A 24423-nucleotide genomic window follows, 5' to 3' on the forward strand; every position below is an offset into this window, starting at 1 on the left:
TAAAAACATTACAATACATGCTGGATTAGTTTTCATTATTATTGTTCTTAAGAAAATCAGAAACATCTAAATGTGTCATGTCTATAGAGTCATTATGCATCAGACTGTGGTCAAAATCATCATCAGAAACAAAATTTATTTCTATATTCTTTCCATTTTCTTTAAGGGAAGTTTGATAAAGCTCAACAAGATGTTTGGGCGTACGACAGGTACGCGACCAAGCCCAGTCATGCCACATCGATAACATTTACAATCGACATTTTTCACTTGATGTTTGTATTGTGCACTGTTCCTATTTTCTTATTTTTCCTCCTTCTTATCCCACTTCTGGTGGTGATTCTTATGCTTAAAGGAGTTATTATAACCGACATGGTTGTAATTATTTCCACCTCGACCATAACCATGACCACGACCACGACCACTACCACGACCACGAGGAGATCTATATGCGCTCGCATTTACTTCAGGAAATGGAGCAGAATTAGTGGGTCGTGCCGCATGATTTTTCATTAACAGCTCGTTATTCTGCTCAGCCACTAGAAGGCAATAAATTAGCTCTGAATATTTCTTAAAGCCTTTCTCACGATACTGCTGCTGGAGTACCACATTAGATGCATGAAAAGTGGAGAATGTTTTTTCTAATAAATCTTCATCAGTAATTGTTTCTCCACACAATTTTAGCTTTGAGCTTATTCGGAATATTGCAGAATTGTATTCACTAACACTTTTAAAATCCTGCAATCTTAAATGCATCTAGTCATAACGAGCTTTTGGAAGAATTACAGTTTTTTGATGGTCGAAGCGTTCTTTTAAACTATTCCAGAGAACAAGTGGATTATCTTTACTGAGATATTCATTTTTTAATCCTTCATCAAGATGATGGCGAAGGAAGATCATTACTTTTTCACGATCTTGAGTAGAGGCATTATTTCTCTCTTTAATAGTGTCCTCATGACTAGAGGCTTGCAGATGTATTTTTGCATCTAGTATCCATGACAGATAATTTTTTCCAGATACATCAAGTGTCGTAAATTCAAGCTTTGTAAGGTTTGACATGATTAAACTTTGAGATACTTTACCGAATCTTCTTGGATTAGAGAATCGTAAACTAATAGAACGATGGTGCTGATAACATGTTATAAATTTGATGATAATATAGATAATGCTTATAGACTAAACTAATTAATAATTAGTGAACACTTAATAATACAACAAGAGAGCAAAAATTTGTGAAGATTTTTACTTCTTTGATGAGTATTTCCAATTGTGAAATTTACATGGATGGAATCCTATTTATAGGCAATTTCACCCACCATGTAATTAATGCATTTACATGCATGTCAAAAATGGAGGGTTGAAATTTTTTTTCACCTAATTGGATAGGTAATTTTGTCATACATCATATTCACATTATATTCATAACAAAAGTTTAATTTCTATCACTTAAGTCTATAAAGTATACTTATAATAATTTGCTTATGCCGTGTGAGACTCTTGATAGATAAATATATATTTAATAAATATTTTCATACAAAACAGAATAATAATAATTTTATCAATTAATATAATAATTTAAATATTAAATTAACAAGTATGTGAATTATAAATAATTTTAGGAGACGCGGATAAAGTAGATAGCCGGTTAGCACCATCTGGTAGTGATAGGAGTAGAATTACTCCTATATTACCGTTGTTTTACGAGTTATTTACGTGTGTTTAGTGATCATTTTTATGCATATTGGGTCTTATTTCTTATTTGAGCGTTTCAGGTACTACCACGTAGATTTCACGGAGTTTCGGACCTAATCGGAGCAATACGGTGAAGTTTAAGCAAGACCGGAGTTGGATAGGCATTTCGAGTTAGTCTCAGAGCTATTTCTGAGATTTTTCCTGAGGGAAGATGGAAGGCACGATGGAAGCAACATGCCTCGCATCGTGCCCCTAGTTTTATTCATGTTTGGTGGAAGGCGAGATGGAAGGCATGATGGTGGCATCGTGCCTCGCATCGTGCCTCTGTTTGTTTTCTTACTTGAAGAGGAGGCGAGATGGAAGGCACGATGGTAGCATCGTGCCTCGCATCGTGCCTTAGGGAAATTTATGCTGAGATTTTAAGGCACGATGGAATCAACGCGCCTCGCAACGCGCCTCCCATAGTGCCTAGCTGCTGAGTTGTCTAAAATTACGTTTTGACCCCGATCTTTCATTCCGATTCTAAAATTATGAAGGGGCGACTTCGGGACTTCACCAAAATACGAATATAAGACTGACAGCGAGTATATATAGTAGTTTTTACAACCAAATTAGGGTTCGCTTAGTTAGTTTATCATTGTATTAGACTAAAAACATTAGATTAGCTTAATTTCAGTATTAGTTCATCGTTCTTCGATTTGATTACTCTTAGAGCTGGATTTTATTCTTCGATATTATATTGGGATTTTTATGCAAATAAGGTACGATAATTCAGAGAGATCTTTTCCATTGTTAATCTTATCAATTATGAATTTCATATATTATATTGTTGGTTTATCTTTGATCATGAGTAACTAAACCCATCGTGGGGATTATTAATGGGATTTATGTCTGTTTAAACAAATTGGATTTGTGGATTGTTGTTGTTATTATGTTTTAATTATAGTTCTTAACACTTGAATCTATTTGGCCAATTTATTCATTGTCCTGTGTTTTGGTTTTAGCTTGAGAGAGTAAAACTAAAATAGACCAATATAATTAAGAACGTAGGAGTTAATTGCACGAGAGTGAATTGACAAATACGTGTTCTTAGGGTTTGCTTCACAAACATCAATCAATTAATTATTTAGGTTAATTATAACACGAGAGTGAGTAGTTGCCTATTGATTGTTTAATTGACTGTTTTTGCCTGAAATTGCTCGAGAGAGAATTTTAGGTGCTTACGATTAGCCTGAACCTTAGTAAAACAACCAAATCCATATTCCAATCTGATTGAACAGCATAATGAAAGTTAATAATCCCTGCTTTACCTATTATTGTTTAACATCAATTTAATTTCAGCTTTAGTTTATTAATTTACACTAGTTTAATTTTGTCTTTAATTTACACAACAAAACGAAAATATCTTTTCAACTATCCAAATCGAGTCTCCTAACTGGTTGTATTTAGAAGCTTTCTCTGTGGGTATGATATCTGGACTTCGCAGTCTATATTAAAAGTTGGCATACGTACGCTTGCGTATTTTTACCAACAGGTACTTAGATTTATGCGATCGAGGTAAGTATAGTTAATTATATTTATGTATATTAATTAATTGCTAGTTGTGAGTTATTTTATTAAGTGTTGTCATTTATTGTGGTACATGATTCCACGAAATACAATTAAATGAACTAGACATAAAAAGAAAATGATATCCTGGAAAAGAAAAAAACCTCTCAAGAAGCATTCCTGGGATCCTTAAAGAACATGTCCAGTAAAAAAGCAGTAATTTTTTATTTTTTTGCCTCTGAGAAAATACCCATATTAACACCAATGTTCCAAGTAATTTCCATTTCATCTGATAAAGTCTCTTTTACTGCCTTTGCCTCATAATCTGCTGAAATGATTTTATTGTGATTTGGAATACAATCAGTATCAAGAGAAGAGGAAACCTCTGTTGCCGATTCAGACCTTCTTTTCCTTCTCTGTGTAATACCTGGATGATCCAGGGCCGGATAATCATTCGGGGACTGAGATAAAGCAACTGGGATCGTTTCAGGAATGGCCTCAATTGATTCTGATGCAAGAACTGGAGAAATTAACATTGGTTCCTTCAATGTCTGAACTGAAGTTAATCGCAAAACAGGAGCTGACTGAGTTTTTGTAAGGGACTGATGTACAGATTTCACATTCATACCCGGAGCTGAAATAGAACCATCACTATCAACAGAAACCGAATTGTCAGAAGAATCATCTTGATAATCTGACAACAAGGTCAGTGAATCCGTTTCAATAATTTTATCACCTAACAACAACGGAATAGAACAATCTATTCTATCAAAACCCGATGAAATAAGGACATAAGCCGAATCCATTCTTTCCATCGAGTTAACAAACGGATGAACCGTTAAAAAATTACCCAATCGATCACCAATAGTTTCGAATAGAGATTCATTCCAAAAAGCCATTGGAACACCCAAAATCTTCACCCAAAAAAACCTCTCCTTTGTGACAAAATCTGAATTCCAGGAGCTTGATGAAACAAAGAAATCTGAGCAGTCCATATTCAAAAAGTTCAATTTCTCCACCATTGAATTAAAATTAAGCAAGATGAATTTTCCACCTAGGAAAGAAGAGGAATTAAAATTAATTCCTCTTTGATGCAGATATTTGCATGCATGGAGAATGGATTTTAAGTGCTTAACACATGCAATAACTGAATTCTCAAAAGAGAATTGTGCCCGCAGAGGAGAAGAAACCAAAATAGGTTCTAGATTGACAACTTGAGCATATGATCTTGCATCTCTGATTGAAGAATGGAATGTCTTCGTCGGAGAATGATGATTGACTACTACGGGAGGTTTAGCTGTTGCTGCAGGAGGAACCCTAACGGGAGCTGGAGTTTTCATAAAAGGGTAACGAGCCCAAAAGCCCTAATATTATACGATCGAATACAAACCGTATTCAGCCTTGATAGAGTATCTGCGACATTGTAAAGGCCTTCAAAATGTAGAAAACCGAATCTACGATTTGCCTTATTCATCCTACGTGCAATTGTAACTTTCCCATGAATACCATATTTTCCGAAAACCCTTTGAAGGTCTGAATATTTCCAATATTGTGGGAAATTCTCGAAGTAAATGACCACTTGAGATGAATCTGAAGGTTGAGAGCGGGTTAGGTTTGGTAGTTTGCTAGCATAGCTACGAGAAAAAGAAGGATTTGGCTAGGGTTTGTGTTAGGGTTTTGATGGTAGGGGAAGGGAACCATGTCTGCGTTTTTATTTTCAACATTCATTATTGCAATACGTATTTTATTAAAAGTACGGGGTATTACATTTGGATTCAAGATGGCCAGATATGTGTGCAGCTGCAAACTTGAAGGATTGAAACGTAATTACTCGTAAATAGCATATAAAAATCCAAAACAACTATATGTGACTTGACCATACTCAAACCCATAAGGTCTCAGAAGCCTTTTTAACACTTTTGGGCACTAAAAAGCACTTTTAGACATAGTTATCCCCTAATTAATGATTTAATATGAAATTAACATAGTAATTATCTAATTAAGAGTTTTAAACTTACCCATCTTATCACTTTAACAATCCTAACTCTATCACTCTAGCTAACCCTAGGTCACCCCTAACTACTATACATAGAACCCTTAACCAGCCTAGCTAGGGGTCGGACCAGAAACATAATCAAGCACGTAAACCCTAGAAAAATACCTATTTGGCCGAACCCCATCACCAAACACACAAACACACAAACACACATGCACATTCCAGTCCTGAAAACAAGCTTAAACGCTTCAATCAATCAAGAAAGCAGTGCTGCACATCGATCTGAAGCTGGGTTCCACGTCAGAATCACTAGAAAACGAGCCAAGAACTCAGAATGGTACTTCTGAGGACCCGAATCTTTTTTCCATCACTTTTACCATGTTTATTTAGAATTTCTAGATTTCAGGTTATTAGACTGTATGTTTAGGTCGCTTTGCTGTAAATTACCTAAATTGTATTTTTGCCATAACTGGGCCTGTGCATTCGGTATTTCGGTGCGATTCGGTAGTGCAAAACATAAAACCGAACGGTTTACGGAATAAAAAAAATCAAAACCAAAATATATTTTCACCAAAAAATTTCTTCGGTTCGGTACGGTTTTCGATTTATAATTCGGTTATACCTCAAAATTAATGTATGAAATTTTAAATAAGCCCAATTATACACAATATAAATGGAAAAACATTACAACGGATAATAAACAATGTTGGATATTTCGATATACACCAAATGTACAAGGATACAACATAAACATCAAATTCTAAGAACAAAAACATCAATTTTTTACAAGATAAAAAATAACAGACCGAAAGATTTGATGGTTAAAAACCAAAAGTTAGAGTCAGAAATCAAAGAGTAGAATTTGCAGCATATGTTAGGTGTTTTAGATGGAATATTTGAGATAAAAAAGAAGAAGAAGAGCTGTTGTATACGACTAGGTTAAAAAAATAAAGGGATGAACTAATGCTTATATAGTGTAATACCCCGTACTTTTAAGAGTACAAAGTAAGGTGCCATGATACATAAGTGCGAGAATTAAATCAAGGATATCAGGATTGAGGTCAAATAATAAAAATTTGGTCAGAGCGAGTCCATTGGAATCATTTCAATAAATTGGATTTGAGCGGGACCAAAGAAAGGTTGATAAAGTAAAATAAAATAAATAGAAAGTCCCGAGCTAATAAATTTTACGATAATGTTTGTAAAATAAAATCAAGGAGTTAAGATTAAATTTTAGTAATATGGACAAAAAGTATTTTAACTAAGCGAAACTTGATTATCGAAATAAGGAAAATGATATAAAATATTTATTGGACCCGGATAAATAAATAATATGATGGACTCCATTATTTATCAATAAAGAATAATCGACTAGGCTCCGTTTAATTATGAAAACAATTTGGTATTAAATTGGAAGAATTATAAATCGAAGGATTAAATTGTAAGAGGTGCACAATTCAAGCATTAGAGTGTTATTTTTTATCCAAATTAACAAGATGAGGACACCTATCTCTGCACCTCTCCAATTTCTATTGCCATCTAAAATCAGAAAATGAAAAAAAAATTGAAACCCAAACCCTCATTTTTGTAGATCACCGAAGCACCATCTCCATCACCTTCACCTTGACCTCTCACCACGGCAATCATCATAACTCCACGATCTGGCCACCGTTTTTTATGATTCAAGCTCGGTTGGAGAGCTAACTCACTCACGGATAAGGTAACCTTTTTAGTTTTTAATTCGGTTAAGAATAAAGTGGTATTTGCTGAGATTAAGTTGAGTGATTTTCTGCTTTGTTAAGGTTGCTGAAAATTCAGTTTTGATGTTGTGTTTGGGTGAGGTTATTGAGAGTTGTGTTGTGTGGTTTTAAGTGTGTAAATGGATGAATCTTTGGCTGACCTCAAAAGCACGTCGGAGTGGGATTTCGATGGCCGGAATCTGCTCCGGTGAGCAGCAAATTCTGCTCTCATGAGCAGAATTCTTGCGAGCAGAGCTGAACAACTCTTTGAGGGCTGCAATCGCAGCCCTCGGCCGTCGGGGAAAGCGGAAATTTAATGCTCGTTAGGTCCCATACGTGTGTTTTTTACTTCGAGTAATTAGACGTAAGTTTGGCTATTTTGCGATGGATGATACAACGACTTAAGTTATTGTAGAAGTGTTTTTAAGAGATGAATTTAAGGTATGAAAAATGTATAGAGGATACATTATTAGGGTTCATACGAAGTTGATTGATTGATAGTAGAATTGGTGTTTAAGTCTATATTAAAGTTTGAACATAAGTGAAAAATTGCAAGTTAAAGCAAGAATAAAATTTAGCGGGGAGCTAACTTTGAAAAATGATTAGGAGCTAACGAAATGTTGACATGAGTCGATTTTGGTGTCATTTTATTCGTTATAATATGGAGAATGAAAGTACAGAAAATTGCTGCCATAGCAGTGGCAGAACAGCAGCAGAAATTGCTGCAAAGACAGATAGGGTTGTTTTTAGCAGTTTTAGAAAACAGTTCGCGGTGGCAACTTCCGACTTAATTTCCGACACTTTCCAGCGTTATTTTCAAATTAAAGTCACGAATATTTGTAGGTGTCATTCCAAACTTTAGGAATGTAATTTTTATTTAGAGTTTGGATGACTCTAAGTAACAATTTTAATAGCTGAAAGTTGGTTGAAAAACATGAAATAAATAGGACATTTTCATAAGCTAACTTTGAGCAATATTTTGGAGACCTTAGAGATATCGAATGAAGTTCGAGTCTAAAAGAAAGTTGTTTATAATATTATGGACTATAAGAATGTAAAATGTGTTTGGTAAACAGACGGTTTTAGATGAGCGTTTTTGATAGCCGAAGTGGGCTAGAAAACCAATTTTTGAACAAGTTAAATTTAACTTAAAATGTTAAGTTATTTGAAGTAAATTGTTTTGGTTAATCAAATATGATTTTAATTAATACCAAAGTTAATTAAAATAGAATTTATTATTAAAAATTATAACGATAGAATTCTATATTAGATACGACGAAATATCGAGTTACGGACTTGGCGAGCCAAGGAAGTTCAACGAGGATCGACATTTTATTTATTATTATTATCTTGGATTATTAGCGATCCACGTGAGTTGCATTTTACTTCCGTATATTATTTTATTAAAGCTATTTTATATATTATGAATATTATTATCAAATATATCGCATTTATATGATTTGATTGTATGACATATTGTTTCATTGATTGTTTGAATATAAGAATCTAGTGTGCGATCCGAGAAAACTAACTACCTATTGGGTGTCAATAGGCTGTGTGATCACCAGCAATTGAGTCAGTCTAGCGTGGCTAGATTGTCATTGAGATTATGAAATGCACATACGATATTGAATATGAAAATTGGATTATGAATGATAGATACGGGGTTAAACTCGGTGGAACTATTTCAGGACCCATATTAGTCGCGGTGAAACTCGGTTTAATTATCTCGGGATTGGACCATTTGGACTGAAATGATTTGATATGAAATGATTCGATAAGAATACGATATAGTAAGATGAGTTAGGAGCTTAGGATCAGAGCTTTGATCAGATCTATCGCTTGAGTACGTTACATTATTTTCTTATGTTATGTATCAATTTATATACATTTTGAGCATGCGATGTTATGTTTTTATAATACTGTTAGTAATTTGCGAACTCACTCAGTATTTCCCAAAATACTGACCCCCTCACAGTGTTGCCTTTCAGGTGATCAGAGTCGGATCAGACAGACAATTTTCTTGTGTCGGAAGTCGCTTGGCTTGCACAAGTACGAGTCCTTATAGAGCTCCAGTAGTCCGTAGGTGTCAGTGTATGATTAAAGTTTTGGATTTAAACAGTATTTCAAAATTGTAAACTATGTTAAAAGATAACTAAGTTAATTATATTATTTAAAGAACTTTTCTGGAATGCTTTATGAATTATAATATATTTTAATTGCAAAAAATTTATAGTGGTTCTAGGCTTGCTACGGGATTTGCAGCTACCACTCTCATTCCCTAGCGTTGGTCGCGGCTCAATAATTTGGGTCGTGACATATAGTTAGGGTTAAAGTGGTTCACTCTTTGATATAACGACGACGTATTATTATAAGTAAAACGACGTCAATTTAAAAATTCGATTTTTCGGTATATAGTTTTAAAATAGTCTAAACGGAACCGAAAACCGAAAACCAAATTTGTCCTGTTGTCTAACCGAACCGACTTGTATTTCGCACTAACCGAACCATATTTCTATTTTTGGTTCGGTTTAAGTTTGGAACCTCGGTCTGATTCAGTTTATGCACAGCCTTATCCATAACTGCCATTAATGCCATGCTTTTAAGCTTTTTAATATGATTTTTTATAAAATCGACTTAGAAATACATCCATGGGCTGTTTTTATATATCTTATTAATTACATGTTGAAACTGTTTAATTTAAACGCTTAGCATGCATGTTTGTTGCTCAAATTGCCATGACTGCCATGTTTTTTGTGTTCTTTGTTGTTTTACCATGATATTCATGAAATCAGCTTAAAACATATGTTTTAGGGTGTCCTTCAATTTTAGACATTATATTCCAATTCCGGTACGTTCTAGAGTGTTGTGCGTTTAACGTGTTTTTGAGTTGTTTTGCATGTTTTCCGAGCCTAGAAAGTTGCTCCTCTGACCGGGCAAGGATTGGCGCCGCCGCCAATATATTGTGGCGTCGCAGCCATTCCATTTTGGCGCCGGCACCACTCAAATTGGCGCCATGCCTTTGTCCTCAGAATGCACCCAGATCTTTAATTCATAGTTCGAGCACTGCTTTCGCGTTTTCGGGCTCATTTGATCTCGAAATTAGGCCAGATTTGAGGCCACAGACTCATAATTAGTTGTAGAATGTTAATCTCTGTTGTAATGGGTTAAATCAAATTTTCTTTCGGGCCTTGAAGCTCAAATTTGTAATCAGCCAATCAATCGGGTTTAGAATCCGAGTCCGCGAGCAACCAGCAACTTCCAGAAGCAGTTCCAGGTTCGTTTGAACTCGGAATCGACCCCATTTGTACTAGGGAATCCCTATCGACGAGACAAAGAACTTTTGTGTTCAGCCAGAGATCAGAATATGACCAGAACGATATCCAAATCAGTGGCGAGTGCCCGGCACTCCGGTTCGACAATGTATAAAAGTATTTCTAACCTTGCATGTTTATTAAATGTACATGGGCCCGTTGGCATTGTTTACCGCTTTCCCTAGCAAGCCCAGTCCATCATTTAACAAGTTTAAGGACTAACATGTTAAATTAGCAATCAAACCAGTAAATCACTTAGAAATCATAGGACTGCATTCAAAATGTAATTAGAAGTTGTATAGGCTTTCAAGATAACTTAATAAAATCAATCAAACTTTGATATCCAGTTTTAGGCTCTATGCATGTAAAATATCTAGACCAGCCAGACTTGACTATTTATCATAAACCACCAGGTTTAGATGAATGTCTAAGAGTAATTGCTACTTGCCCCAAATGCTAGTCCAAATTGAGTTATATGCGCGTCTTACGTGATTTACCACTTTCATACGTGTTAATTTTCCATCAATTTTCCTTTAAACTCTATACCTGATTAAGATGAAATATTGAATATGTCTTGTAAAAGAGAGTGTAATTGAGAAGTTAAATACAAGAGTTTTGGTAGTGGCCACGAACTCGGTCTTTTTGATCTGGCGTACGATAACCTTACCGAAGGCGAGTAAGGTTATCCAGTCGGTATAAAGGCATTTTCTAGTTGAACTAGGTGGCGACTCCATTTGTCAAAACCTTTCCAGATCCGAAGTCAGCCATAAGCTTGTGCGAGTGACCCCGAAATCCCGCTCACAACCCCTTTGACACAAAAACAAAATGAGATTGATAATTTAACCTAATTAACCTTAATTAATCATACTTAACTCTAATTATAACCCTAATTGAACTTTAATCAAAATTTAAATTTAAAATTATAATTAACTTAATTAACCTAATTATACCCCTAATTGAACTTTAATTAAAATTAAAATTTAAAATTCTAATTAACTTAATTAACCTAATTAAACATAATTATCTAACCTAATTAATATAATTCAATTAACCTAACCTAAACTATCGCCTGCCACCAGCCTAACTAACCGCCAGCCACCAGCCTAAACAACTTAAACTACGAGCGGTGCCACTACCACTACCGCCTAACACTATCATCCATAGAAAAATCACAACAAAAAAGAGCAAAATGTTGCAGTAAATTAACCAAATATAAACCAACAAACCAATTCGAAATAAATTAAACAAACTTTTAAAAAATAACAACATATATGTTATTGTCCTTGCCTTCATCATCTATTGTCCTTGCATTCGTCGTTCTTTGCTGGAACTATTCATCGTAGTAGTGATCGTTCGAGGAGAGTAGCAGTGACTGAAGAAAGTTGTTGGTTCATTAATTTGTTGGTTCATTCGTCTGGTTCAATGATGGTCGTTAGTGATGGTGGCGGAGGAACTTCAGAAGAAGGAATGGTGGACGTTATTGCTTGAAGAAGGTGGATACTGAAAACTAGCGCCGGTGGTTTAAAGAAGAGAAGAAGAATAGAGAAAGCGGCTGCGGCGGCGATTTGAAGAATAAAAAGGACATGGGAATAAGATTAGGTTTATGACTTTTAAAATTTTGGCTTCTATCAAAATGTAAAAAGTGCAACGAAATTCCTGTATTTTAAAATAAAATTTTAAGTGATATATGAAGTTTTAAAATTACACGGATAAACTAATGAATGAAATAAGTAGAAGGACTATTTTCAACTTTTTTTTATTTTCTAATGGAAAGTGTGTTTCAAACACGGGGATAAGAGTGAGAGAGGGGGTATTTGATCCAGTTTGACATAATAGTGTGTTTATTTATGGTTTTGCAAACTTGTACACCTATTTGATATTCCGTGCCAAGTTGAGGGTGTGAATTGATATGTGTTCATTTAAAAAAAAAATCAATTTTGAAAATTTAAAACATAAATTATCATATTTTTAAAATTTAAAATATCGAGCAAATTTCGTTAAAAGAATACAGACACAGACATCAGAATAACACTATTCGACGTTTACATTAACCATTTTTAACAAAAATTGCATGGTGTTTTAAATTATAATTTTTTTTAAATTAATATTTGACATTATAAAAATTAAAAATTTATATTAAAATCATAAAATGCGCTTTAAAATAATTAAGCCTATTTGACATCATACTATCACGTATTTGAATATTCTTTTGGTGCAAGAAAAAATAAAATAAAAAGGGATAAAACAAGAAACGAAATTAATGCATTTTGTGGTAGGCAAAACGCGAAGTGAAAGCCCATCATGATCAGCCATTTTCTGTGCACAAACTCTCAGTAGTTTCACTACAAAACAAAGAGTTGCAAGCTGACACACAGATTTTGTTGGCCCAATCTCTCACTCAAATCCATCACTATCAATCGTCATATTCGCAGCATCTGATTCTTCTTCTTCGCACGCGCCCTCTGGATCACACTCTCTCTCTCTCATGGTGATCGCAGCAGCTGCTTCTTCACTCTCTCTCGGTAATTCTCATTTCAAAAACTTTTATTTTTGGTGAATACCCATTTGTTTTTCGATGCTTTGAGGATACCCATTATGATATTTTGATTAGTTTCAATTCCATTTTGAATTTTTTACCTTTTTTGTGTTGGGGTTTTGTTGAAATTATTGATCATAGCAACACTATCTCATTGCCTATTGGTTTGTGAATGATTATGTAAGGTGTTCATTGAGTAAATTTGAAGAGCTTTTCTGTTGGCTCACAAAGCCTTACTTTGGATTGGAGTTGCTTTGTTTTAATTATAGACTAAAATCCCACATGCCAATTTCTCTATTACAAAAATCTATAGAAACTGAAGTCAAAATTCTTTTTAAATCTAAAAAATTACCTGTTTTACATTCTGTTTCTACACTTCCTCTCCATCTTTGAATGCAAATGGAAGTTAAAGTTTTTAGTGATATGTTGTTAATGATACGAAGTAGAGAACGGAGATGGAAATTTTATGTGAATCAGATTTGGATTTTTAGCTTCAGAGGAATGCCAATTTTACTTCTCTTATTGTGCAAGATTTGGTTTGATTTAATGTGCGATTACTGGCCTATTTGAGTAGGCAATTGAACTCGGCCTCTATATTTTGCTCTTGTTGACTTTTAATGTAGATTTCAATTCTCTTTTTTGTGAAACTCGTTTTCAGGTAGTTCCAGTTGTCAACTATGCCATGCTGATGGATTTAATTGCTCAACATCATATAGGGGCGCCAACTCCTGGATCAAACCTCCTATTGACAGTCACAAAACTCCGGATTATTCCGGCATAAGGCATATCTTTTAAGAACTCTTATTTAATTGAGGAAGTAGGAAATCATGTTTAAATTGCTTGAGATTGATATGAGTTTACCTTTTTCTAGTCCATGGCATGTGCAACTAATTTGAAACATTCACAAAACTATACAAGGACCTATCTATTTTTCATATTTCTAATCCCTTATTTATCCTTTTAGGAGGGTGGGCTGCTGCTGAAGTGCTCTAGTCTATCTTCTTTTGTATTAAGCTACTATCTCCAGCATATTCGAGTCGAATAACAGTTTGTTAATGTAAATTGCAGGTATACAAATCCATATTTTGGAGCAACACATTTCTATTGGTTAACTGTAGGACGTGATCGTGGCCTTTGGAGAGCTTCTGTTGCTGCAGATTACTCTGATTCAGTTCCAGATTCTTCTAGTTATACAGGTGACCAAAGTTATCATCCTCTTGAAGATGTCAAAGTCCATAGAAGAATGCGAGACACACAACTTACACCTGCTGAAATAGCAAGGACAACTGTTGAGGTGATTGCTTGGATAAATTCATGGTGACAATAACTGAAGTATCATTTCATGAACATACTTGTTAATCTTCGCTTTAACATTCCTTATTTTAGTGAGAATGCATAATAAAACATTTCATCTGTTGTAGGCTAACAACAGAGCACTGCTTGTTTTTCCTGGGAATGTTCACAGTGAACCACATGAACAAATTTCATGGGCAGAGTTTCAGTATGTTGTTGATGATTATGGAGGTAGGTTACATACCTGATGATGCTAAATAATATTAATTTAAATGGATTTGATCATTTTATTGTATTCTTTTTTTTTTCAGATATATTTTTTGAAGTTTTTGATGATAAAAACATCTTACAAGATCCTGGTGCTACTAATCCAGTGGTGAGAAACTAACTGTTTTAAAATGTTTATTGATGATTGGTACAAACACATAGAATAACTTATTTTTCTGCTACTTGTATGTCCTGCTGGTTTGCATCTATAGGAATAGTTTATGTTATTTAGTGTGTCCATGATGCTTATCAAACATTTGCTAGCAGGGTAGTGCAAACTCGATATTCTGTGAGCAAGAAGTTGGAAATTACTCCGTCCGTTCCAAATTGATAGGTTATTAGGACGTTTAAGCCAAAACACAAAAATTAAAAATTTAGTTAATCTAGGTAAAATTAGTCAATTTATAGAAAATAAAATTATTATCATTATGTAATTAAGTACTGATTCTGTGTCATTAAATGATGTTTTTTCTTCTTTTTGATGCATTCTACTATAAGTATAAGGGTATTTATATGATATTTAATAATTTAAAGTAATAATTGAGTGCCTATCAATTTGGGATAAAAAATTCAAATAGTGCCTATCAATTTGGGACGGAGGGGAGTATTATATAAAAACAAATGCATTACGCATTATGTTAATTAATTCTCACATCCTATTTGTTGTCAATTTTTAAACTTTATCGGTATGCTCATGCTGTTCGCTGCTTATTGAAAAACACTTTCTAAGATCTGTTGAAACACAAATTTTTTTTGCCACTGGATTTCACCTCAATTTCATTTTATTTTTCTACAAGAGGTTGCTGAATGGAATTTTTATGCAGACTTTGTTTGAAATAACCAGTGTCATGATTGTTTCAAGGTTTCCAACAGCAGATTTTAAAAATTAACGTATGTATGTGTGTATGAAATGTGCCCAGAACATTTATTGCAGAAAATGTAGCGAGATTTGTTGATCTTTTGACTGATGAATTGTTAATTAGGGTCTAGCTGAATGTTATGAAAGCCATAAAATCGCATCGGAAGGTATTAAAGAAAACATTGCATGCCCTGATAGGGGAAGGTGAGGATGCAAAGTTTGTAACCCTAACTAATGCATTTATTTTGGCTATGTACTGTTTAATTATTAAAGAACTAAGAAAGGTTTCTAAAGGAGACAGAAAAGCAGTGTAATGCGTCAAAGTTTCCAAATTTATAGTAATTTACTTTATATTTGGAAACTGAAACACATCAACTTTGTAAATTAGGGTAATACACTAATACGTTTATATTTGCACCTCAACTAGTGGGGACTAAGGTTTAGTTGAGTTGATTTTATTTTACATAGGTAGGAGGTATTTGACAACCTTGTAATTTTACTACAACTTGATTTGCATGAACATACCTCACTTTTCTAATTATCACCATATCTTCTGCAGAATGTTTTGATTGGGATGGATATTCCAATGTACGAGAATAAAAGGATAGCCAATGAGTATAATGTCTTTGACATTGTCAGTATGGATGATATTCCATTTGATGATGATTATTTTGAGGTTAGTTATCACTTCTCTTCATTTCAGGAGTATACTTGTGTATTTCTTTTGTGTTTCTTTTCTTACTCAATTGCACTAACTTTGAATAGGTAATGGATTCTGAAGTGTCCGACATTCCAGTTGATTGGGGGATGCCTGAAACTTCCAGCTGGGTTCATCCTATTTATTTTGCAAAGTGCTTGACAAAGGTGATAAAATCCTAGTTTATTCTGAGTTTGCAGATAACTAACTCATGTGGAGATTACATTATACCTAGCTGTGTATTGGATATGTAAATCAAGATCTAACGGGATGATGATTGCTGGTAGTTGATAACCATCACTGTCATTACTTAATTGATCTTTGGTGTCGAACTTCTTCTATTAAAAATACTTCTGGAAGATCATTACAAAGACTGATTAATAGGCACTATGATAAACTAGAAAACACCTTCCCATGAGAATAAATTTATATATTACGTTCACTTTTTAAAATTGAAGAACTAAATTATTGTTAACTTTTTATCTGTGAGGTTCTTTGGTTCTTGTGCTAAACTTACTGATTATATAAAAATAAGAATTCATAGTTGTCCCTAAAGGACGGGCTTCAAGATGTGAGGGATCAATTATAATATTTTGCATAAAAAGATGAGGGAAACTATAGTGTATGTATGTCTTCTGAAAGTTATAGACTGGTATGAATTTTAGTGTGAATTAATTAGATGTTTGGGAATGTTAATCCACCCAATAAATTTCTATATTTATTTGTGAGTGATCATTTGTTTAGCTACCAGATCTTCCTAGGAGTAGAAGATGCTTCATACTAAGCTTAGCTTAGCTGAAAGAGAGCAAATGCCGACTCCGGCAGCTGTAATTGTCCTGCGGCTGGTTAATGCATATTGTTTTTAGAGAAACTGTGAGGGGACATTGGTGCTCAGACTGATCTTTTCCACTTTTCCGTTTTGTTATATTAATGGATGTTAGTCCACAACTATAATTTAACATTTGGTGAAGCCAGCAATTATCTGTTGTTTTTGCATTAAATGTGTTTGTGCTTTTTCTTTCTCATAGGCAACTGCTATGGAATGCAATACAAAGATGGATCATCCATCAAATGGTGTTTCCATTTTGGGTTGCTTGAGACCTGCCTTTGCTGATGAAGAATCATACATAAGAAGTTTATTTCACTGTGAAGACAGTGATGACTACAATTCCAACTGGAAAGGTGTTGTATAAGGCTTATGCTATTATATCTAAATATCATAGTGGACCTGTACTCAAACTTAATTATGCTACATTGGATTATTGAAATCAGCTAGATTTTTCAAGGATTTTGATAATTGCTTCTGTTACCTTTCAGTAGAACTCTCTGATTTTGGTTTGCTTTATTTACTGGGACATAATAGAAAATATAGGAGCACTATGTATGTGATCATCTATGCATCTAAAAATGTTCTTGGAACAGTTTTAATTTGAATTTTGTTGCTTAAAAGATAAGTGTTGTTTCTAATATTTAGAATTTGTTAGAGATTTACTAACTTTACTTAACAAATCTATTGCATTCGTGATTCGTACATCAAATTGCAACGAGTTAAAGATTTAGGTTTGGTTGAGTCTCTAGAATTTGACGTATTTTAACTTCGGATATCAGCACAAATACACAAGCTTCTGATAGTCATTGCTGTAAAACTCAGTTCCTATTCTAAAATTATTGCCATTTGTTTCAGAATTGTTCCATCATATGTATCCTTTGCTATTATTTAGATATGGAAATACTGAGCTTTAGCTCTAAAAGCGATGAAAGAAGCATTGGCTCAACTCTCTACAAATTAGAAATTATGAGGATAGAGCTGTTCTCTGTATACCGCATGCAGGTATGTGTAACTATAATATGTCTATTCATAAACTGTGACAAACATCGAATTTTTGATCTTTTTGTTAGCTGTGGCTTCTATGGTTACTTTGATTTTTACAAAGTAAATGTTACTTTATTTGTTTATTCCCGCTAGATGAATTATAATTACTCTCATCTAATGGTATAATAGACAAAGTAGACTATAAACAAAGTAACTATAGAAAAGCCTTTATTATTACGGCAGTTGCAAATGTTGTTTGATTGTAATCTACATGTCTCAATTATGCAGTCTGCAATTAGTTTGCTAGATTTTCAAGATGCTGAACCAGATGCCCTTGTACACTGCACTTCTGCAATCTTAGAACACTTTAGTGAGATGGGAATCAGATGCAATGCTGCTCTTAAAGCTCTCTGCAAGAAAAAGGGCATTCACGTCGAGGTAATAATTGTATCTCGATGCTTTAATTTGTAAATTGCAGTTCTTATTTTTATGCATAATTCAATTAAAGCTTGTTTATTTTGGTCTGATTAATAAAATAAAATTCTTCTTGTATATGCACATTGTTTCTTAATGAATGTTCATGAAATTGTATTGATGATTCCCATCTATCCAAGTGTTAATCTTACAAATGAAGAAGTCATTGGGAACTTATACATGTTTATTATTTAAGTGGTGTACTTTTAAACAATGAATTATCTTCACCTTGTCTAGGTCATGAAAGTTTATCGTTGTTTGATAAAAAAAACACTCTTTTGCCTGTGTAGGATCATCCTGTCTTTAGGTGCAATGAGAATAAACCCTTTATAGGTCATGGTACCTTCTAGACAATATTATATTGTTCGGAGTAACTTTTGACCAAGATGTGTTTCTATAAATTTTTCCGAGAATATCTGCACTTGCCACATAAGTTATACAATTCGGGGCAAGCTTCACTGAAAACTCTAGTGCTGCCGTCCCTCCTGCCTGTTAGTCTTGACGTCTTTATTGAGCTTCATTGGCTGTTGAGCTTTAAGTGATTATTCTTTTAAGGAGGGATGAAGAAGTTTGTTGCTGTTTTGATTAATTGTGATTTATGGCGGGCATATTTCGATCAGGCTAGCCATTTGATTTGAGGATGAGCTAATAGTTTTTTTGAAGGCTAATTTGAAATATCCATGCATGCTTGTTTGATGATGCATATCTGTCTTGTATGAAATTTTGGTACATGTGCACACAGACACACCAATAAATTAATTTATTTATTTGTTTCGGCCACATGTAACTTTTAGTGATATGTTTAGCCTGCATTTTTTATTAGGGTGCAAATCTGATTGGGGTTGACAGCCTTGGCATTGATGTACGCATTTTTTCGGGAGTGGAAGTACGAACTCATCGTTTTCCCTTTAAAGCCCGGGTAAGAAATTTATGATGTGCTTAAAACATGGAAAAGGAGGAACTCTTTACTAATCTGTTTCATCAATGAATCAATTTCGGATTGGTTTGGTAATTATTATTTTTTTATGCGCTTAACTCTAAATTATTTAGTTCTTCCAAATGCTCATGAAACCTGAATTCACAGTGTAGAAGTAGAAGAATAGGTGGATCTATTATCTGTGGCCATCGTTTCAACATTTTGATTTTGGATGTTGTTTAACAGACACACAGATAAAAAACTATTCGTTGATATTGTTATTTACAAATTTATTGTCATATCATATTTTACTCGAAATATATTCCTTTTTGCCTCTTTTCTGAACTTGTTAACTTACTTTCTCATCATGCTCGTTTTTTGAGACCCTATACGAGTAGCTCCAGCTCAACATTTTTGTGTTGAACCCATTTTCGGATCTTGAAATTTACAATATTAATGAACTGTCCACATCTTGACAGCAACAAGCAAGGTTTCATGTGGACTTGTGAGTAAGGAGCAACCAAATCAGTTAATCATCTCTGTTGTCTAATTCTCCTGCCTGGAGATTTTTCTTAGGTTGATATGTCACGTTTGGATTATCAGATTGCTGGACAACTACATAATATGACATGCATTGCTAGTTTAGGAGCAGTTTCAAAACTGTATACTATTAAGACAACCAAAAAATTTACAGTTGCCAGCTGTTGTATTTTTTTTCAATTTTATAAAATTAAGAAAACTGATGCACTAGCAATCAAAAGTAAAGATCTATTATTACAGCAGGCAAATATAAAATTATTGCAATAGATCTAAGGTAACTGTATTTATTGTTGGTCTTTCCTACTTGATCTGCATTTTTTGCCCATAACTGATAACAGTTTTCTTCTTTGTCGAATTATCATTCATTTTCCTCTCTATCTTTGAAAAATATTAATTTCAACTTAGTATTTCATTCAAAAAATTGATTGCACTTGGTGGTTTCGGTGTACATGATATGCAGGCGAGAAGTGAAGCTGCTGCAGAAAAGCAGATTCATCAACTACTGTTTCCACCATCTCGAAGAAAGAAATTTAGAAGTCATAGCGACGGGCATAAGGATTCAAAATTGTTCTAATTCTTTTGTAACGAACGGTAATGAACATTTTAGAATAAAATCAGGCTTGGTTGGTCTTTGTTTGCATAGGAGTCTGATAGAGCTTTGTTATGATAGATTAATAAAAAGCCCTCAGCTGTGTACTAACAAATTTGTACAATACCTACGGGCAAATAAAGTTGTAGCCTTTTGATCTCTTCTCTTCTACATGTGTTATTAGGGCATTATTTGACTAGTCTGAAAAGAATATACTCCCGTTATAACTAATCCAATCAAACATTATACTCTCTCGGTCCCATTCTAATTGAGAAATTTTTTATTGCACATTATTTAAGAAATTTTAGTAACTTTACTTATATATCCTCATATTATAATATTATATTAAATGTTTCACCACTTTTTAAAAAAATACTTTTAAAATGCATTAATTGATCAGGGTAAAAGAAAAAAAGTGGTGTGAAAAATATTCTATAAATAGAAGTTTTCAAATAGAATATGGCACTTAAAATAGAAAATTTGGTCAATTAGAATGGGACGGAGGGAGTAAATGATTTGTTGGCATAATCTATTCTTAAAGTTCTTGCACTTTTATTTTTTGAGACTTTGAATCCCTGCACTTTGTACAATCATTTTTTTTAGATGTATCTCGTCCTATTTAAGAAGGGGTCCTCCATTTAGAGAAAGGGGTAACAACATCAAATGTAAAATGGAAAAAAATAATTTATTTTTGTTCTTATATTTCTTATTTTTTTATTAATTATATTTTTGTAGTTTACTTTTAGTCAAATAAATTCTATTAATTAAAAAAATGAAATATTGTTATTTTAATTAAATATTTAAAATAGAATATGAAATTGATATCAATAAAAAATTATATATATAATGATATATTTTAATTTAAACTATAAGTTATGTATATCCAAATAGTAATAATTTTAAATGTATCAAATTATAATTTAGTATATAGTATTAACAATTAGTAAACATTATATTTTTAATTGCTTTATGAGTTTAACATATTTGGATAATAATGTTAAATTTTTTAATCATTAGTCTTATTAAATTTTTAAAATATTATTATTAAATGTTAAAATCATTACTAGCGCTGTTCTGAATTATTAGGTAACTTTATAATTTTTGGCGTTTTAAATTATAGGCTATCTTTTATTTTTTACAAATAATTTAAAAATTTAAAGTCTTATTTACCTTTAATAAAATATACAGTTATCTCTAAATGAACTAATTGCTCCATATTTCAATACCCAAATAGAAACTAGTCATTGATATATTATTTAGATATCTAAAAATTATAAAAGGATAAAATTAAAAACCTTGATCAAAAAATTAAATTTAACCAACTTAACTATATTTGTTTTAATTTTTGTGTTTGTCCAAATGGTCTATTGTTTTTGGATGGAGAAAGTACTATTTAGCTCAAAATAAAATTTTAAATATAGAAAAGTACAAATATTGAATTTTTTATCATATTTAAAAATAAAAGTGAATTTAATATTTTATTTCAAAAAATTAGCACTAACTAAAAGAAAAAATATTATATAAATTTAATAAATGTTTTATAAAATTATTATATTTTTTTAAATTATAAAAAAACATCGTATTTGGGGTGTAAACAGGTGATGTTCCACATATATATCAAGGTCGAACTCGAATTTGTTATGCAAATTCAAGCTCGAATGAGTTTAAATTCTCAAGTCCGACTCGAGTTCAAATTTTGTCAAGAATATAAATATTTATTAAAAAAATTATCACATTAATGCATTTAATTTGTTTTTCACTTTAAAAAATGGAACTCAATCAATTAATTTGACATACACTTAAATTAGAGGTATAAATAGTCAATTTAATAAAAAAATAAATTATTATTTTAAATATATAAGAGGCTAGTTTAGGTTCGCCAGAAAAACCTCCTAATTGATATTCGAGCTCAACTCAAATGTCTCGAGTCGAGGTTGATTTTTTGAGTCAATCTCAAATAAGTCACGAGCAGTTCAACTCAATTATGATTTGTACTGTAATATATAAAATATACATATTTTGGTAAAGTTATCATTAATATAATTTTATTAAAAAATTACAGAATATTAACTTAAAAAAATAGTTAAAGTATTCTTAAACTGTTTAATTTTTTTAATTTAATCTTATACCATAATTGTAAAAAATTAATGAATTTGCATCATCATTTTGTATTATTGACTAAATAATTTTATATAGTCTTAAAAAAAATTATAAAAGAAATTAGTTTTATGCTTCTATCAAATGAAAGTACATGAACCTCATTTTTATAAAATAAAAATTTAGGGACCTCGATTTATAAAAAATAAATGCAAGAACTTGATCGCTATACGTCAAAGTATAAAAATGAATTTTTACTCTCACTAAGGTTGTGTGCACTATACACACTAATAAAAGAACGTAAGTTTTTAAAAAAATAGAAAAAGAGAAACTCAATCTTAGATAGAAGTGGAACGAAGGATCACTTTACCCCCTGAACTTGGCATAAAGTATCAAAAACGTCCAAATTGCAAAAACCGGATCACTTTTATCCTAAATTTGGCAAAACCGGCTCAAAATCCCCCTCCGTGCTGACGTGGCACTTAATTGAAGAGTGAGTTTAATAAAAATCATAATTAACTCTAATTAATCACACTTAAATACTAATTAAATTTTAATTAAAATAAATAATATTAGGGATCTTTTTGAATCTTTTTCCCAACAAAAAAATATCCAATTTTTTTTAATTCCTTCAACAGATTGGCCGGAAAATTTTCGGCCAATCTGTTGAAGAAGAACAGACCCACCGGCGGGTCTGTTCTTCAAAAACAGACCCACCGGCGGGTCTGTTCTTGACCCGCCGCCGGTGGGTCTGTTGTTACAGACCCACCAGCAGACCCTCCGATGGGTCTGTTAACAACAGACCCACCTTCGGGTCTGTAAATACAGACTCGACAGCGGGCCTGTTGTTAACAGACCCACCGGAGGGTCTGTAAACAGCAGACACGATGTCGGGTCTGTTAGCTACAGACCCGACGCCGGATCTACTAATAACAGACCCTCCGGTGGGTCTGTTAACAATAGACCCACTGATGGGTCTGTTTTGAACGACCCACCGCGCGGTGGGTCGTTAACGAGGAGCAGATCTGCTCCTCGTTTTTTCGAGGAGCAGATCAGCTCCTTGCTCCTCGGCCTGGGGAGCAAAAAAAATGATTTTTTTTGTAAAAAATACACAATGGTCCTTTATATTTTTAATTAACATTAATTTGATATATAATGTTTTAAAATAAAAAGGATTTATTTGGCTTTTTTTTAATTTTTAGGTATTAATCTAAAATGAGTTAAAATAATTAGGATCATTTTAAATCTTTTGCCATTTAAAACCTCCTAGGGCTGGAGAGTGTATCTCACTCTTTTAGGTGAGAGTGGGGAGAGTTGTTTTTGTACCAAATTTGACAAGTTCAGAATAAAAGTGATCCCGTTTTGTTAATTTGGACGTTTTTGATACTTTGTGCCAAATTCAGGGGTAAAATGATCCTTCATTTGATAGAAGTGCATGAACCCAAGGTCAAACAAACAAAAAAAACTGCACGGACTTACAGCCACATAGTTGAAAAAAAAAATAGGCCAAAATTATTTAGAGGTCCCTGTACTTTCCATTTTTTTCCGAAGGTTTTTATACTTTATTGTCGTATTATCTGATCCCTCTATTTGTCTATTTTTTATTTTTCAGGTCCTTTTTGAATTTTTTTCAGTCCTTTTGCGTGAATGGAGGAAAACAAATTGTAAGTAGAGGGACTGGAAAAAAATCAAAAAGGACATGAAACTCGAAAATGGGTAAGTAGAGGGACAAGATAATACAAAAATGAAGTATAAGGACTTCTGGAAAAAAAAGTGTAAAGTATAGGAACCTCTAGATGGATTAAGCATAAAAAATATAATTTCACTTTTATATCTTCATTAATTAAGGAGGATAAAAAGAAAGAGTTAGAAATATTAGCTAAATGAAAATTATCCTTGGATCAATTAGATAGAGATATCTAAAAGGGAAATTTGTGTTAAATTCCTTGCTACTAGTAATAGTGAAAAATCTAATATCATTAGATCAAGTAAAAAACTAAGCATATTTTCTACATATCATATATTAATGTATATTTCAGTTGGTTCAGATATAAAA

The 24423-nt window shown here is 32.9% G+C and overlaps 2 protein-coding genes across 3 annotated transcripts; one reads left to right on the forward strand and one right to left on the reverse strand.

Annotated features, from left to right (window-relative positions):
* Positions 1-300: 300 nt before the first annotated feature.
* On the reverse strand, positions 301-1056 carry LOC126670189 (uncharacterized). The gene is made up of 2 exons (XM_050363857.1): positions 784-1056; positions 301-735 (listed from the first exon to the last, which is right to left on the reverse strand). The coding sequence occupies exons 1-2, from the start codon at positions 1054-1056 to the stop codon at positions 301-303; spliced, it is 708 nt and encodes a 235-aa protein (XP_050219814.1).
* Positions 1057-12557: 11501 nt separating this feature from the next.
* On the forward strand, positions 12558-20429 carry LOC126664597 (uncharacterized protein At3g49140). Of its 2 annotated transcripts, XM_050357071.1 has the most exons (12): positions 12558-12808; positions 13481-13610; positions 13897-14116; positions 14244-14346; positions 14427-14491; positions 15801-15917; positions 16007-16105; positions 16967-17120; positions 17660-17769; positions 18040-18189; positions 19049-19144; positions 20142-20429. In XM_050357071.1, the coding sequence occupies exons 1-12, from the start codon at positions 12772-12774 to the stop codon at positions 20253-20255; spliced, it is 1395 nt and encodes a 464-aa protein (XP_050213028.1). In that variant the 5' UTR covers positions 12558-12771; the 3' UTR covers positions 20256-20429. The 2 variants fall into 2 exon arrangements, with proteins under 2 accessions (XP_050213028.1, XP_050213029.2); XM_050357072.2 differs by lacking the exons at positions 12558-12808; positions 13481-13610 and adding an exon at positions 13659-13699 and having other exon boundaries at positions 13891-14116.
* Positions 20430-24423: the final 3994 nt, after the last annotated feature.

This window comes from Mercurialis annua, linkage group LG1-X (assembly GCF_937616625.2).
Source record: "Mercurialis annua linkage group LG1-X, ddMerAnnu1.2, whole genome shotgun sequence".
In the NCBI taxonomy this organism is placed as follows: Eukaryota; Viridiplantae; Streptophyta; class Magnoliopsida; order Malpighiales; family Euphorbiaceae; genus Mercurialis; species Mercurialis annua.